Raw genomic sequence first — 13,175 nt, 5'->3', positions numbered from 1 at the left:
ATGGAGGAGGCCCTTCCGTCCCAAGCAGCTGCCTCTCTGCCAGGGGCCACACACTTTTCAGGGCTAGCTAGGGGCAGCCATTATGTTCAGTGATGTGGGGGTGGGGGGAGAGGGCTGCTGGGGCTTCTCTCTAGGCAGGCAACCCCAGTGGGTGGCTTGAGGGGCACCTGAGGCAGTCAGGCTGGCCCTGCTTTGACCCTCCGCGAGCCCCCACAAGCCTGGGTCGAAGCAAGGAAGTTCACGGAACTTGTAAATACGGGGTGCCCGGAAAAGGCGGGGGGGCGGGGAAGCTACGAGAAGCAGGGTGCCAGTGCATTTACCCCGTGTGGCTTTCCTGCCCACAGCATCCTAGTGAGGAAAAGCATATTTCACCCATTCCATCCCCAGGGCCACCCACCCATAGCCCCTTTGGGCTCCCCTTCTCACGTTTTTTTTTTCAGTCTGTGGCCCCCTTCAAATGTGCCAGGGCCCCCAGAGGGCCCCCGTTGAAAATGGTTGCTCTAGAGATCCATTTTAGCCCTATGCTGAGGCCCATTCCAGGGGTGGCCTGCAGGGGTCTTGAGGGGAACAGACCCCTTGAAGGAGACGCTGGGGGAGTGTAACAGGCAAAGGGAAGGTTTTGGGGGGAGGGGTGTCACCAGTGCTTTGTTTAGATCAGGATTTTGATTTTGGGAGTGACTCTGATTGCCCTGCTGTGGAAGGGGAGGGCTTGGCTGTGGGGTCTGGCGGGAGCTCCCTTCTGGCAGCGGTAGTGGTCTGGGAGGCGGCAGGCAAGTGCATGCCCTCCATCCCACAGCTCTGTGTGTGCTGCCCTCCAGGGAGGGATCCACGGGAAGATCTCGCTGACGGCGTATGTGGTGGCAGCTCTTCTAGAGACAGGAGTGATCTCTGAGGTAAGACAGGGGGAGATACCAGGGGATGGGGGCATGCAAGGGCAGGAGGCAGGCATCCTCTCCTCCAGAGATCTGGCAGCCCACCTCCTGCCTTCTGCCGTGGAGAAGGAGCTCCACCAGGTTGCTGCGGTCCCACAATCTCAAGCCGGCTTTCCTCCTTCAGCGGGTGAATGCAGCAATTGCTGTTGCTCTGTTTCCACAGTGGCTCTGGGGCCCCCTCGACCCAGAGACAAGCAGGCAGGGGATAGCAGGCAGCTGTGGGGCTCTGAGCTTCATGGCCATGTTCCCATAAGTGACCTGAGCAGCATCCCCGGGTGCTGCAGTCCCTGGGAAAAGAGGCAGTGGTCCTCACACAGCCGTGAGACCCTCTTCTCCTTCCTCGGGCGCGTGGCTGCTTGGCTGCAGCCTTGGCCGCATGTGGCCCTGCTCCCGAGGCCAGGCTTTCTGACTCCCCACTGCTCTACTGATTGGGCCCTCCTCCCTCTGCCTCAGGAAGAGAAGGTGTCTGTGGCCAAAGCAAAGCTCTTCTTGGAGTCCAACATGTACTCCGTGGACGACCCCTACACCACCGTCCTGATGGCCTATGCCCTCACACTCCTGCGCAGCCCCTTGGCCGGGGTGGCGCTGCGTAAGGTGAACAGCTTGGCCATCACGCAAGGTAAACCTCCGGCCCACCTTTTCCGCTGTTTGCACCTGCCTAAACGCTGGAGGGGGGGCCTCCAAGGGTCCCCTGCTCACGGACCTGGCCCCCCTTGTCTCCTCTTTGCCAGTCATACATACATTCAGATGTGCTTTCTAAGCATCGTACTTATTTTTATTTTGTGAACTGAGCTTTGGGTTCAGAGGCTAACTGCCTGTGGCCATGGAGGCTCCCTTTGCTCCTTCCTTTCCTCTTCCAGATGGCTTTACCCACTGGAGCTTAATGGGGACCCTAACTGCCAATGAGGACACCTTCATGGGATTTAGTGACGGGCTCTTTCAGTCAGGTATGCTTCCTGACAATATCTTGGGTGGTGGGCAGAGGAGGGCTGCATCCCGTTGGTCCTTTCCAGTCCAGCATCGGAATACAGAGGGACCTCTGGCCAGAGCAACAGGCTAGAAGAAGATTCTGGGTTCAGACCCCAGGTTCTCTGGCTCCGGGGATTGAATGCCTGAAAACTAACCTCACCCATAGGGGGAAAGGAGGAGGACTTGTGGGTGGCCAGTGAGAGGCAGGCACCATGTCTAAACGGTCCCCTCCACTTGCCTGCCTTCCACCTTCAGTCGTGTCTGCCGAAGTGGAAATGACGGCCTATGCCCTGCTGACCTACACGGTGCTGGGGGACGTGGCGTCGGCACTGCCCGTGGTCAAGTGGCTTTCCCAGCAGAGGAATGCTCTAGGCGGCTTCTCTTCCACCCAGGTGAGGCCGGAACAAATGCAAACAACTAAAGGATACTCCCAGACTTAAGAAAACTCCACACTTTTATTGCTTTGTACTTGAAATTACGTGCCAAATTTCCCGCCCTCTTTGTTTTTATTTAAAACTATAAATTAAATAGAGCCTCTTGTGGTGCAGAGTGGTAAGGCAGCAGACATGCTGTCTGAAAGCTCTGCCCATGAGGCTGGGAGTTCGATCCCAACAGCCAGCTCAAGGTTGACTCAGCCTTCCATCCTTCTGGTAAAATGAGTACCCAGCTTGCTGGGGGGTAAACGGTAATGACTGGGGAAGGGAATGGCAAACCACCCCGTATTGAGTCTGCCATGAAAACGCTAGAGGGCGTCACCCCAAGGGTCAGACATGACCCGGTGCTTGCACAGGGGATACCTTTACCTTTACCTATAAATTAAATAGAACGTTTTGAAAAAATGACAGATTGATGGGAACAATGATGCAGAAAACCCAGTTCCCAGTCAGTATCTTTTTAAATAGACGTCCCAGCAAACCATACTGGAAAAGAGTGAAGAGATTTTGTGACTCTCTGGGCTCTGCCCCCTTTTCAACAGTGGATTATGAAGTTTGTTTCCCATTTGTACACCCAGAGTCATACTGACATGTTTCCGCATGGACTTTGGCCGGGTGACCTTGGGCCGGTCCTTCTGTCTGCCTAATCCACCTCCTGGGTTTTCCTGGAGAGAGAATGCTTCCCTCTCCAAGGCTTCTGTTTACTCCTTATTCCGATCTAACCTTCGCTCTGAAGCGGGAGGGGAACGTTCGTGGCTTCCCCAGTTTGCCAGGGTATCTGAGTCCACGCACCATGCAAGGCCGTAGACAAGCCAACTCCCAACTGTGATTTCCAATCCAATTTGACGACTTAAATAGTGGGCGTCTAGGCCTAGCCTACAAATAGGACTGGGATAGTCCTTAAGGTGGATGCCGATCATTGCCTGGGGGAGGGGGGGGGCTTGCATTCTGACCATCCCAGGTCAAAGCCAAAGGGAGATGTGCATAGAGTGAGTTACAGTAATCAAATCTGGAGGCCTGTCTCAGGGATGACTGAGGCTAGATTTCCAGGGTCAGATGGGCCCTTGGCAGATATGGAAGATGGCCTGGTGTGCTGCCCACATGATCTGAGTTAGGGAGGCATCGATGGTCACACCCAGATTCCTGTTGGTGCTTCCTGTGCCAGAGGAAAGCCTCCAGCTCCAGGTATGCTATTGCTGGAAAGTGAAGGGCAACGATCCAGTCCTGGAGCAGACCCTGCATGACCACCACCTTCTCTTTCCGCAGGACACGTGTGTGGCCCTCCAGGCTCTGGCTGAATACGCCATCCTGTCCTACACCGGAGGAGTCAACCTGACCGTCTCCTTGGCCTCCACCAACCTGGATTACCAAGAGACCTTTGAGCTGAACAAAGCCAACAAGAAGCTCCTACAGAGTACCGTGGTGAGAGGCTCTCCGACCGCACAGGTTCTCCAGAGCCCTCCAGGAAGGGAGCTTGACTGTGGCGCCCTGTTCCCCTTTCTCCACAGATCCCCTCCATCCCCACGGGGCTGTTTGTCAGTGCCAGGGGAGAAGGCTGCTGCCTCCTGCAGGTGAGAAGTCCGTCAGGGGGGCTGGGGAGGGGCTCCTTCCCCCTCTCTCTCCCTGGCGTTCTTGCTTGGGAGAGGAGAGGAGAGGAGAGGAGAGGAGAGGAGAGGAGAGGAGAGGAGAGGAGAGGAGAGGAGAGGAGAGGAGAGGAGAGCCAGCGCTTCATTCTGCCTGCAGATCGATGTCTCCTACAATGTCCCCGACCCCGTGGCCAATCCAGCTTTCCAGCTCCTCGTGAATCTGCAGGAGCCGAAGCCGAAGCGCCACCGGCGAGCCCCACCCGCTCCCAAGTCCGTCTCCCCAGACAAGAACCGCTCGGAAGCCTTCCACCGGGAGGCCGTGTCGGGGGATGACGATGACCCCGCTTCAGACCAGGACCAGCGGGAGTACAAACTGGCCGTGGAAGCCTGCGTGAGGTGGGCCTCCGCCGTTGCTGCCCCCAAGAGGCAGAATCCGGGGGACACAAACCCAATAAGAAAAGGCTGAGAGCCACCAATGAAATCATAGTGACTTTGAAAAGAATCAGAGCGAGAGCGCCAGCTTGTCACCGCAGGAGGGCTGGGAAGTGCTGGACCAGCCAGGCGAGCCGCCAGGCCCATCACACCAGGCCTTCCTCATGGGGCCTGGCAGCTGCAGAGACTCCCTGCGGGGGTCTTCTGGGCCCAGAAGGAGAGGTAGTTTTACACTGATTTTCCCTGCCCAAAGGAGAGTCAAAATTGCTTTCCCTTCCTCTCCCCACAACAGGAACCCTGTGAGGTAGGTAGGGCTGTGGGAGCTCTGACAGAACTGTGAGAACAACTCTTGTCAGGATTGTGACAAGCCCGAGGTCACCCAGCTGGCTGCATGCGGCAGAAGAGTGGGGAATCAAACCCGGGCTCTCCAGATTAGAAGATGCCGCTCCTCATCACTACACCAAGCTGGCCATCAAGGGTGGGATGGGGTGGGCTAAGGAGGCTGCCTCCTATTTATTCTTATTATCCATGGTTCCTCCTCTATATATTTGTGAAACCGGCCTTGGGGAGGAGTGAGTTTGGCTGTCCAAGTTAGAATAGGACCAATCAGAGTGTGGCTCCCGCCTTCCCTCACCGAGCGCTGGCTGACCCCTTGCCTCACAGACACGCCTGGCTGCTGGAACCACCACGTCTGCAAGTCTCCGTCTCAGCAAGAGCACTTGGCAGGCCCCAGGGAAGCAGCCGCAGCACCGGGGAGGGAGGGAGGGAGGGAGGGAGGGGGGGAAGTTCCCTTCCCTAGGGCCCACCAAGTGCTCTCGCCACCGTGCTTGCCGGGCCCCAGGGATGCAGACGTGCTGCTGACCCCCCGGGGGCCTGGAGGGGCCTTTCAAAGCCCATTCTTTTGAACAGCCTTTGCAGCTAGTTTATTTATATTTTAACTTATATACCACCACTCTTAAAGACACGCAGCGGTTTGCCATCTTTAAATAGGACATGGTCCTATTAAATAAAAGAGTAAGGCCACCTGGGGAGGAGTTAGGGTGGGCCCTGTCCCGGATAAAAACTCAGAGGGCCCAATCGGGAGCCGCAAAGCGGCTCCCGATTGGGCCCTCCGAGTGTCCATCCAGGGCCAAGCAGCCAATGGGGAGGCGCGCAAAGTGCCTTCCTATTGGCCCCTCACCAGGACAGACCAAAATTCCATTCACCCAGCCCAGTCTGGCTGCCAGTCTGCTCCTGACCACCAAAGGGAGAGGAGGTCAGCAGGGCTGCCAAGGGGAATGAGAACAGAGGCTTGGATAGGCTACGCCAGCCCCTTTCGCCCCAAGGCTGTCCTAACTGTGGTGTCCAACTGCAAATTGCCTCAGAACCCTGACAGAGCAGGCAGGAGGCTGCAGAGTGCTCCCCTCCCTCCCTTCAGGCCTGCTGCGAAGGAGCCTCTGACAGGCCCCGACTGAGGGAAGGAGGCCTTTCCAAGAGCAACGCAGGGGAGACTGAGGGCCTTCCTTTTGAGGGGGGGGGGGACTTTCCCCTTCTGCCAAACAGCTGCCTGACAGGGAGGCTACAGAAAAGCCCCATCGCACTTAAAATACTGCTCTGGCCGGGGGTTAGACACAGCCAAGCCATGTGTCTTTCTTCTTTGCAACTCTCTGCAGATTTGAGGCCACTGCACAGCGTTATTCTGCAGAGGAAGCTGGCTCTTTTGTCTCCTGTTTCATCTGCACAACAACCCTGTGCAGTAGGCCTCAAGTCTTTCAATTCAACAACAATCTGTGTGGGAAGCCTTAAATGTTTCTTCTCTACCACAACCCTGTCCAAAGTAGCCCCTTTCTGCTTGGGGAGCTGATCTTTATACTCTGCAGGTGAGCTGTAATTCCAGGAGCTCTCCAGGCCACACCTGTAGGTTGGCTACCCCTGGGTTGGAAATATTCCTGGAGGTTTGGAGGTGGGACTTCAAAATCGTACAATGCCTCAGAGTCCAGCCTTCAAAGGAGCCATTTTTGCCTGCAGTTGGTAGGGAGTGGTGCAGGAGTGTCCCTCCTGGCCTATGGGTTATGGCCAGCCCTTACCAGCAACTGTTTGTATTCTGGGGCACAGACAGGCAGACCAGCATCAGTCCTGTGAGTCTGGAAAGTGCAGGAAGATCTAAATAAATATTTACAGCCTGAAACTAAATAGAGAACAAGTAAATGTCTGGAGACACATCGTCACTGAAATAGTAACAGTAAAAAAACAGTATTAAAAACCTTACTAAGGTCAAGACTGCTGTGCTTCCCTGTGAGGCTCGCTACCCCACCTCCCTCATGGGGAGTCTGCTATGGGGAGAGAAGGGGAAGACGATTGGAAAATGCTTTGTGACACCTGAGGCCTGCTGGGTCACTGCAGCCCATTCCCAGTTCTCTCAGATCTCTCACAGCCCTACATACCTCACAGGTTGACTTGTGGAGAGACAAATGGAAAAGGTGTTTGTAAGCCACTTTGAGACTCCTTTGGGTAGTAAGCAATAGGGTACAAAAATCCGTTCTTCTAAGGAGCAACCATGAAAGAAGCATGTGGGCATATAACATTTTACCAACAGTGAAAATATGGGAGACAAGGAACAGGGTGGACACCTGTGTACTGTGACTACCCCATGTGTAGGGCAGAGGGGCATTTCGGTGAATGTGGCCTAATTCCCACAAGAAGGGAAATGACGCAGAACTGGGGGGAATTGGTTGTCATGTAATCTTCCCCTAAGAAGAGTCTCCAGTCTGATTTTCCCTTCACATATCTGAGGACATGGCTCTGGAAAGCTCATCTGTAACCACTATGCCACAATTCCCAAAGGTCAGTCCTCTCCCACACTCAACAAACATTCCACACCACAGGTTCTTGACACCCATCTCTCCACACCCATGCCCTCATTTGCCACCACAACCTCCCACACAGCACACATGGCAACCCCATGCCCTTACAGACTGGACAACTCCTCACCTTCCTCTTCCCACTGCCACGCTCTAGTGCCCCTTGTATTCCTGGAGACAACGGGCTTTGCCCCTAGTAAAAGAATAAAACAACAACCCTTAAAAGCCCCGGTCATAAAAGATGGCAATTCAATCAAATGAACCCCCCATCCCCATCCCTAGGAGCAAAGGTCCTGATCTCATTGGTTCTAGGGGATCCCCTGATGGTAACTTTTGGGAGCCAGTGGCTTCTTATCTGAAGAACCCCACTCCTCCATATGCAGCCAGCTGGGTGACCTTGGGCCAGTCCCTGTTCTCTTAGAGCTCTCTCAGCCCCACCAACTCACAGGGTGTCTCTCAGGACAGCGGCCCCCAACCTTTTCAAGGCTGGGGACCGCTAGCAGGGGGGGAAGGGAGAGGGCGGCCCAGCAGCATCTCCGTGCAAACGCGCATGCGTGTTGGCAAGCCACTTTGGGGCTCCTCTGGGTAGTGAACGTAAAACGTAAAACCTGCAGCTCTTCTCCTGCTTTTGCTCTGCTGTGTTGGTCTCCCTGCTGCTGACTGTGCGGCCGTTGTGTCTTCAACGTTGCTTTTAAGAAAAAGGGATTTCAACAGGCTTTTTACAGCGCAATCCCATGCAGAGTTGCCCCAGTCAAAGTCCACTGAGTCCGATGGGTTTGGATGGAAGGAACTCTGCAGAGGATGGTGCTGCCAGCACTGCATTTCTGGGCTCCAGGTGGGCCTGTTTACCTGCTTCTGTTCCTGACGGGCCATTTTACTTTGCTGCGGAAAGCTGCCTTGTGTGCAGGCCGGGGGGGGGGGAAGCCCCCCTGGCCCCCAGCCCAGCTCTTGGAGCAGGGCCCCTGGCCACAGCTTCCTTAGAGGCACAAGCCCACCATGGGCAAGGCCCCGGCTTTGACCGCGGGGGCAAGGCACATCTGCAGTTCCCTGTGGCTAATGGGATTCTGGGCCAGCTGCAATTTCCGTTATTCATTCTCTCTCTCTTCCCCCATTCCCCACGCCGTGCTCCCCCCTGGCGGGAAGATGGCTGCACTCTGGCTCTTCCAACATGGCTGTCCTGGAGGTGCCGCTGCTGTCGGGGTTCCAAGCGGACATTGAGAGTCTGGAGCAGGTAAGGACTCCCTCCTGTGCTCTCCCAGGGCCATTCGGAGCTCTTGGAGCACTCTCTGGGCTTGGAGCCACGGGGGCCTTTCCCCACCTCCTCTCTGTTCCCAGGGGAGAGCCCTGTGCGGGCCAGCCCCAGCCTCCGAAGCGACGGAGAATGAGCTTGGTGTTCTTGCATGTCCCCCTGTCTCTGTGGGACTTCCTGTGGGTCTTTCCTTCTCAGTTGCTGATGAACAAACAGATTGGCCTGAAGCGCTACGAGGTGGACGGCCGGAAAGTCCTCTTCTATTTTGACGAGGTAGGTCACTCGGCAGCAGCTGTGCGACCTGCAGAAGGTCCCCTCCCTTTGGATCCACGGAACTGAAGTGGGGGCTTTGCGCTTGACTATCCCCGTCCCCCAAAGCCAAGAGGACTAAAAATGCTGCCGAATTCTCATTGAAGCTTGTCCTTACTCTTGTGGAGGTGTGATTCCTCCCTTCGGCCCCCGTGAAGACTTATGGGGACCACCCTAGAGATTTGAAGCTGGTCCCGCAGGGGTCCGGAGGTGGCGCTCCGCTGCGTGCCGTCTACTGAGCGAATCCCATTTGCAGATCCCGAGCCAGTGCATGACCTGCGTCAACTTCATGGCCTTCCGGGAGTACATTGTAGGAAAGACGGCCCCTGTGCCCATCAAGGTGTACGACTACTACGAGCCAGGTGGGAATCCTCCTTGGGGCCTCCTCCAGCTGCACGAGGCTCAGCCGCTAGCCTGACACCCCCTCCTCTCTGCTCCGCAGCCTTTGAAGCCACCCGCTTCTACAACATCAGTGAGAACAGCCCCCTGGCGCGAGAGCTGTGCGACGGACCCCTGTGCAACGAGGTGGAGAGCGCGGCCGGCCACTGGGTTGGTGAGTCCCGGGTCAGCCGAGCCTCAAGGCTGCAGGCTGCCACTTGGCCAGCTGTGGACCTTTCGGAGAGGGTCTTTCTCATTCCTTTGTGTTGAGAAAATGACTCTACCAAATCTGCCGCCTGGTCGGTCGGGGAGGGCCTCTTTTTAGCCTGTCTGAACCTTTTTGAGCCACTGATCAGCCGCAGCAGATGTCGGAGCCTGTGGCCGTGGGCCCCTGGGGTGAGCAGTTCCGGCTTTGGCCGGGCCCTGGAGGCGTGCTCTGAGTGGGTCCCCTCCCCACCCCCCGTGGTCGTTCAGGCTTCGTTCCGGCCGGGCCTTGCAACAGCGTCTTGGGCTGCCTGGAAGACGGCCACTTTGAGCAGTGCCTGTGCGCCCGGGACTGCGGCTACGACGGGGACCTGGTGTGCGGCTCGGATGGACTCCTCTACCAGAACCGCTGCCAGATGGAGGTTGCCGCCTGCAGGAACGCCACCCGCCTCACACAGGTCTCCATGGCCCAGTGCACAGGAGGGGGTAAGTCCGTTCCGCATGGGCACAGACTGGGGGCCGGCCGAGAAGATGTGACGTTTGTCTTGAGAGGCTGGTCTGTTGTTGTTGGGTGTCTTACTTCCTTTTAACCCACATGGGTTCAGAGTGTCGGACAAGAAGCTGGGGGACTCTGGTTTGTATCTGTACTCTGCCACAGAAGCCTGCTGGGTGACCTTCAGCTACTCACACTCATTCTGACCCGCCCCGCAGGGTGGTGGTTGTGAGGCCCAATTGGGAGGAGAGGAGAAGGCTGTACAGCTGCGTTTCAGTCCCCCTTGGGGAGAAATGCGATGAAGAAAGGGGCCTGCCCTACAGGATGTCGACCGTTGCACAGGATGAATCTTCAGCCTTTGACCTGCTCTGGCCATGCCCCTCGGCTCAGAGGGTGCCCCTGTGATCTGCGGCAAAAAGAAACTAGGGCGGTTCCCTCCCGCAGGGTGACTTCCTTCCAGCAGTGCTGTTTGTGGCAGCACCCACTCTCTGCCCTCTGCCCAACCCACGGCTGCGTTTTCCTCTCTCTTGCAGTGACCTTCCCCCAGTGTTATGTGGGGCCACAGTGGTGGGAAGGCAGCTGTCCGAAGCACCCTGCGGGCAGAGGGGCAGCCGTATTGGTGGGTCCCACCCACACCAGCACTGGCCCCAGCCTAGAATTAACTTTGGCAATAGGCCGATGCACAATGGGACTTCCCACTGGACGGGGGCACCCTCTTCGGGAGCCCCTAGAAGTGGGCCTCTTGGACCAAACATTTTGAAATTTGGAGGGGAGTCAGGGAAGAGCTTCCCAGAGCTACCCTGAACGTTTGGAGGCTGTAACTTAAATCTCTCCCCCCCCCCCAGGCCCTGGGAAAGGCGGAGAAGACGGAATTCCCATTATAGTCAATGGTGCCATTGACTTGAATCAACGCCGAAGCCAAACCGGCCAGATCAGGCCCTTAATGCACAAGCCTAATTGGAAATATCCAGTGGATCTGGTCCACTGACTGTCACACTTCCCTCTGGTCTTGGAAGCCTTTCCCTAGCACAGGAGCCTTTTATCTTAGCTCCCTTCTCAGTAGAAGGACACCCACAGGATCCAACATATAATTCTGTCGTCCAGCTCCAAGTTACTAATTACTAATATTGTTGCTACAACTGAGATTTTACTGCCTTCTGTTTGCACCTTACTGATCTAAGAAACACAATAAAAATACCTTTGAAATAAATGTGGGTGGGGGGAGAGGGGGCTTTACACCCCCTCTTGGCCCTTCCACTCACCTGCCCTCCTGCCGAGTCCTGGGGGGGGAAGTCATGTGCATTCCTTTCTGCAGCCAAGAACACTCCGGAGGGGAAAGAAAAGACCTTCCACACCCTCAGGCGGCCCGCCCAGCTGCAGCAGATGCTGACAGGTAAGGGCTACCTCTACAGGGGCTCCACCCTGGGCCCTCGGCCCACCTCCTCTGTGTCATAGGCCCAGAAGTGTGTGTGAACCGGCTCCATGGGAAACCTGCCCCCTTTCCAGGACTCTCGGCCAGGACGGCCCCACGGCTTGGTCTTCCACTGTGTACCTTGTTACCCAAGAGACCCATGCTGTGCTGCCCCTTCCCTGCCCCCTTCCCAATTGGGGAGAGGGCCCAGAGCCAGTTCCCCAGTGGCAGCAGAGGGTGGGGAGCTGACTGTCCATGTTTCCTCTCAGCTGTGCTCACTCAGTTGCAGTTACAGGGGGGAGGAGAAAAGGGTACTGTGGGGAAAGGGTCCGCATACACACACACAAACGCCCAAAACAGCCAGTCCTCCCCCTCCCCCACAATCTCTCTTTCATAGAATGATAAGAGTTGTAAGGGACCTCCAGGGTCATCTAGTCCAACCCCCTGCACCGTGCAGGACACTCCCCACCCTCCCGCTCATTCTTTCTCCAGACGAAGGGCCCACGCTCCAGCTTGACTTCTCTTACTACGCCTACGAGTACGAGGTGGAGCCCTACGCCTCCGAAGGCGATGCTTTTGAGCAGACGACCCCAGCGCAAGCGACGGATGATGCCGTGGGGCTGCTTTGACCTTTGTGCCGTGACCGGTGAGTAGGGGCTTGTGTGGCACAGGCTGCTCCTGCTTCCCTCCTTCCAGCACTGACCGTGTGTTTCCATCCCCCCCCCCCACTTTGATGCAGGTAGCGCTGGGTGGAGTCTGCTCTGGTGTGTTCCCGCCGCACAGAACCCCCCCTCAAGATGCCTTCTGGAGGCTTCCACCTTCCCGCTTCTGGAGCATTTGGCATGGCCCACCAGCCCCTCATCTCCCTTTGCCACATGGGGGGAGCTGGGGATCTGACCCCTCCCGGGTCCCAGAAAGACACACAGCGCAGAGAGGTCCCTGCTGCTTACCCCCAGACATCTTGAGGGAAAGGAGCCCCTTTCGGAGGTGTTCCAGCTGGTAGGGGGAGTCCCTGTTGCTCCAGCCATCCCTCCTCAGGCCCATCACTCCCTTTTGGCCTAGGAATGCCCCGTGGGAAAAGAGCAGGGAGATTCACTCAGGCCCCCTTTGCCTCTGGCCCCAAGCACTCTCCCTCCTCAACATGCTGGGGGGGAGGGTCTTCACCACCACCATACCCCCTTCTGCTTTCATGCTTGTTTCCCTCTCAGCTCTCACAGGGCACAGCTCTCCCTTCCTGGAAGGGGCTTTGAAAGGACTGACGCAGGAGCGTGGCCAGCAGGCACTTAACTGGCCAGAGCAGACACTTTCCCCAAAGGGCTCGGCTGCTGTAGCCTGCCCCAGCGAGGTGTGAGTGTGGGGATCTGTCATCTTCCTTTCGGAGGAGTGACTTCGGGCACCTCCAAACTCCCCGTCTCCAGCCCGAGGCCTGCCCCATCCAGGCGGCACTTCCAGCCCTTCCTCCGGCTTTTAGCGTTTGCTGGAGCAGCCCTTGACCCCGTCCGCCTCCCGCCTGCAGCTGCTCAAATCTGGGCTTCTCCATGCATGGTGCAGGCCCAGGGTGGAGGGGCCAAGGAAATAAGTTGGACTTAGATGCTGATAAAATATTTTTATTAAAAACTGATTTATAAAACTACGGTGGCCTCGTTTGCCTCCTTCCCATCACCCCCTAGGGGCTCCCACTGCGGCTGGACCAGTGACTCCTTGTTCCTGCAGTGCCCCCTTCAGGTCTATGTTGTTGTTGTTGTTGTTGTTGTTGTTGTTATTCGATTTAATTCCTGCCACTGCCTATAGGCTCTTGGCGGGTAACAGTAGAAATCCCCCATTCAAACCCCCACTAAAAGACTATAAAAATACCCAACACGGCGGTAAATACCCCTCTCCCCTACCCAAACAAGGGCATAAGGGGATGGAGGGTAATGATGAATACTTCACACCCCC

General features: G+C 56.6%; 1 protein-coding gene across 2 annotated transcripts in view; it reads left to right on the top strand.

The window, feature by feature from the left end:
• Positions 1 to 12,870, top strand: part of CPAMD8 (C3 and PZP like alpha-2-macroglobulin domain containing 8) — a 51,781-nt gene extending 38,911 nt beyond the window's left edge. The window contains exons 29-43 of one of the 2 annotated variants that reach the window (XM_077331505.1): positions 819 to 893; positions 1,386 to 1,551; positions 1,793 to 1,879; positions 2,157 to 2,293; positions 3,602 to 3,757; positions 3,844 to 3,906; positions 4,079 to 4,317; positions 8,337 to 8,424; positions 8,641 to 8,715; positions 9,008 to 9,113; positions 9,194 to 9,304; positions 9,604 to 9,819; positions 11,142 to 11,219; positions 11,730 to 11,883; positions 11,977 to 12,870. In XM_077331505.1, coding sequence (XP_077187620.1) covers positions 819 to 893; positions 1,386 to 1,551; positions 1,793 to 1,879; positions 2,157 to 2,293; positions 3,602 to 3,757; positions 3,844 to 3,906; positions 4,079 to 4,317; positions 8,337 to 8,424; positions 8,641 to 8,715; positions 9,008 to 9,113; positions 9,194 to 9,304; positions 9,604 to 9,819; positions 11,142 to 11,219; positions 11,730 to 11,866 — 1,734 coding nt within the window. In that variant the 3' untranslated portion in view covers positions 11,867 to 11,883; positions 11,977 to 12,870. The remainder of the gene's footprint in view (positions 1 to 818; positions 894 to 1,385; positions 1,552 to 1,792; positions 1,880 to 2,156; positions 2,294 to 3,601; positions 3,758 to 3,843; positions 3,907 to 4,078; positions 4,318 to 8,336; positions 8,425 to 8,640; positions 8,716 to 9,007; positions 9,114 to 9,193; positions 9,305 to 9,603; positions 9,820 to 11,141; positions 11,220 to 11,729; positions 11,884 to 11,976) is intronic. The other variant, XM_077331506.1, reaches the window with a different exon arrangement.
• Positions 12,871 to 13,175: the final 305 nt, after the last annotated feature.

Source organism: Paroedura picta, chromosome 4 (assembly GCF_049243985.1).
Source record: "Paroedura picta isolate Pp20150507F chromosome 4, Ppicta_v3.0, whole genome shotgun sequence".
NCBI classification, from domain to species: domain Eukaryota; kingdom Metazoa; phylum Chordata; class Lepidosauria; order Squamata; family Gekkonidae; genus Paroedura; species Paroedura picta.
This window is presented reverse-complemented; position numbering and strand designations above follow the sequence as displayed.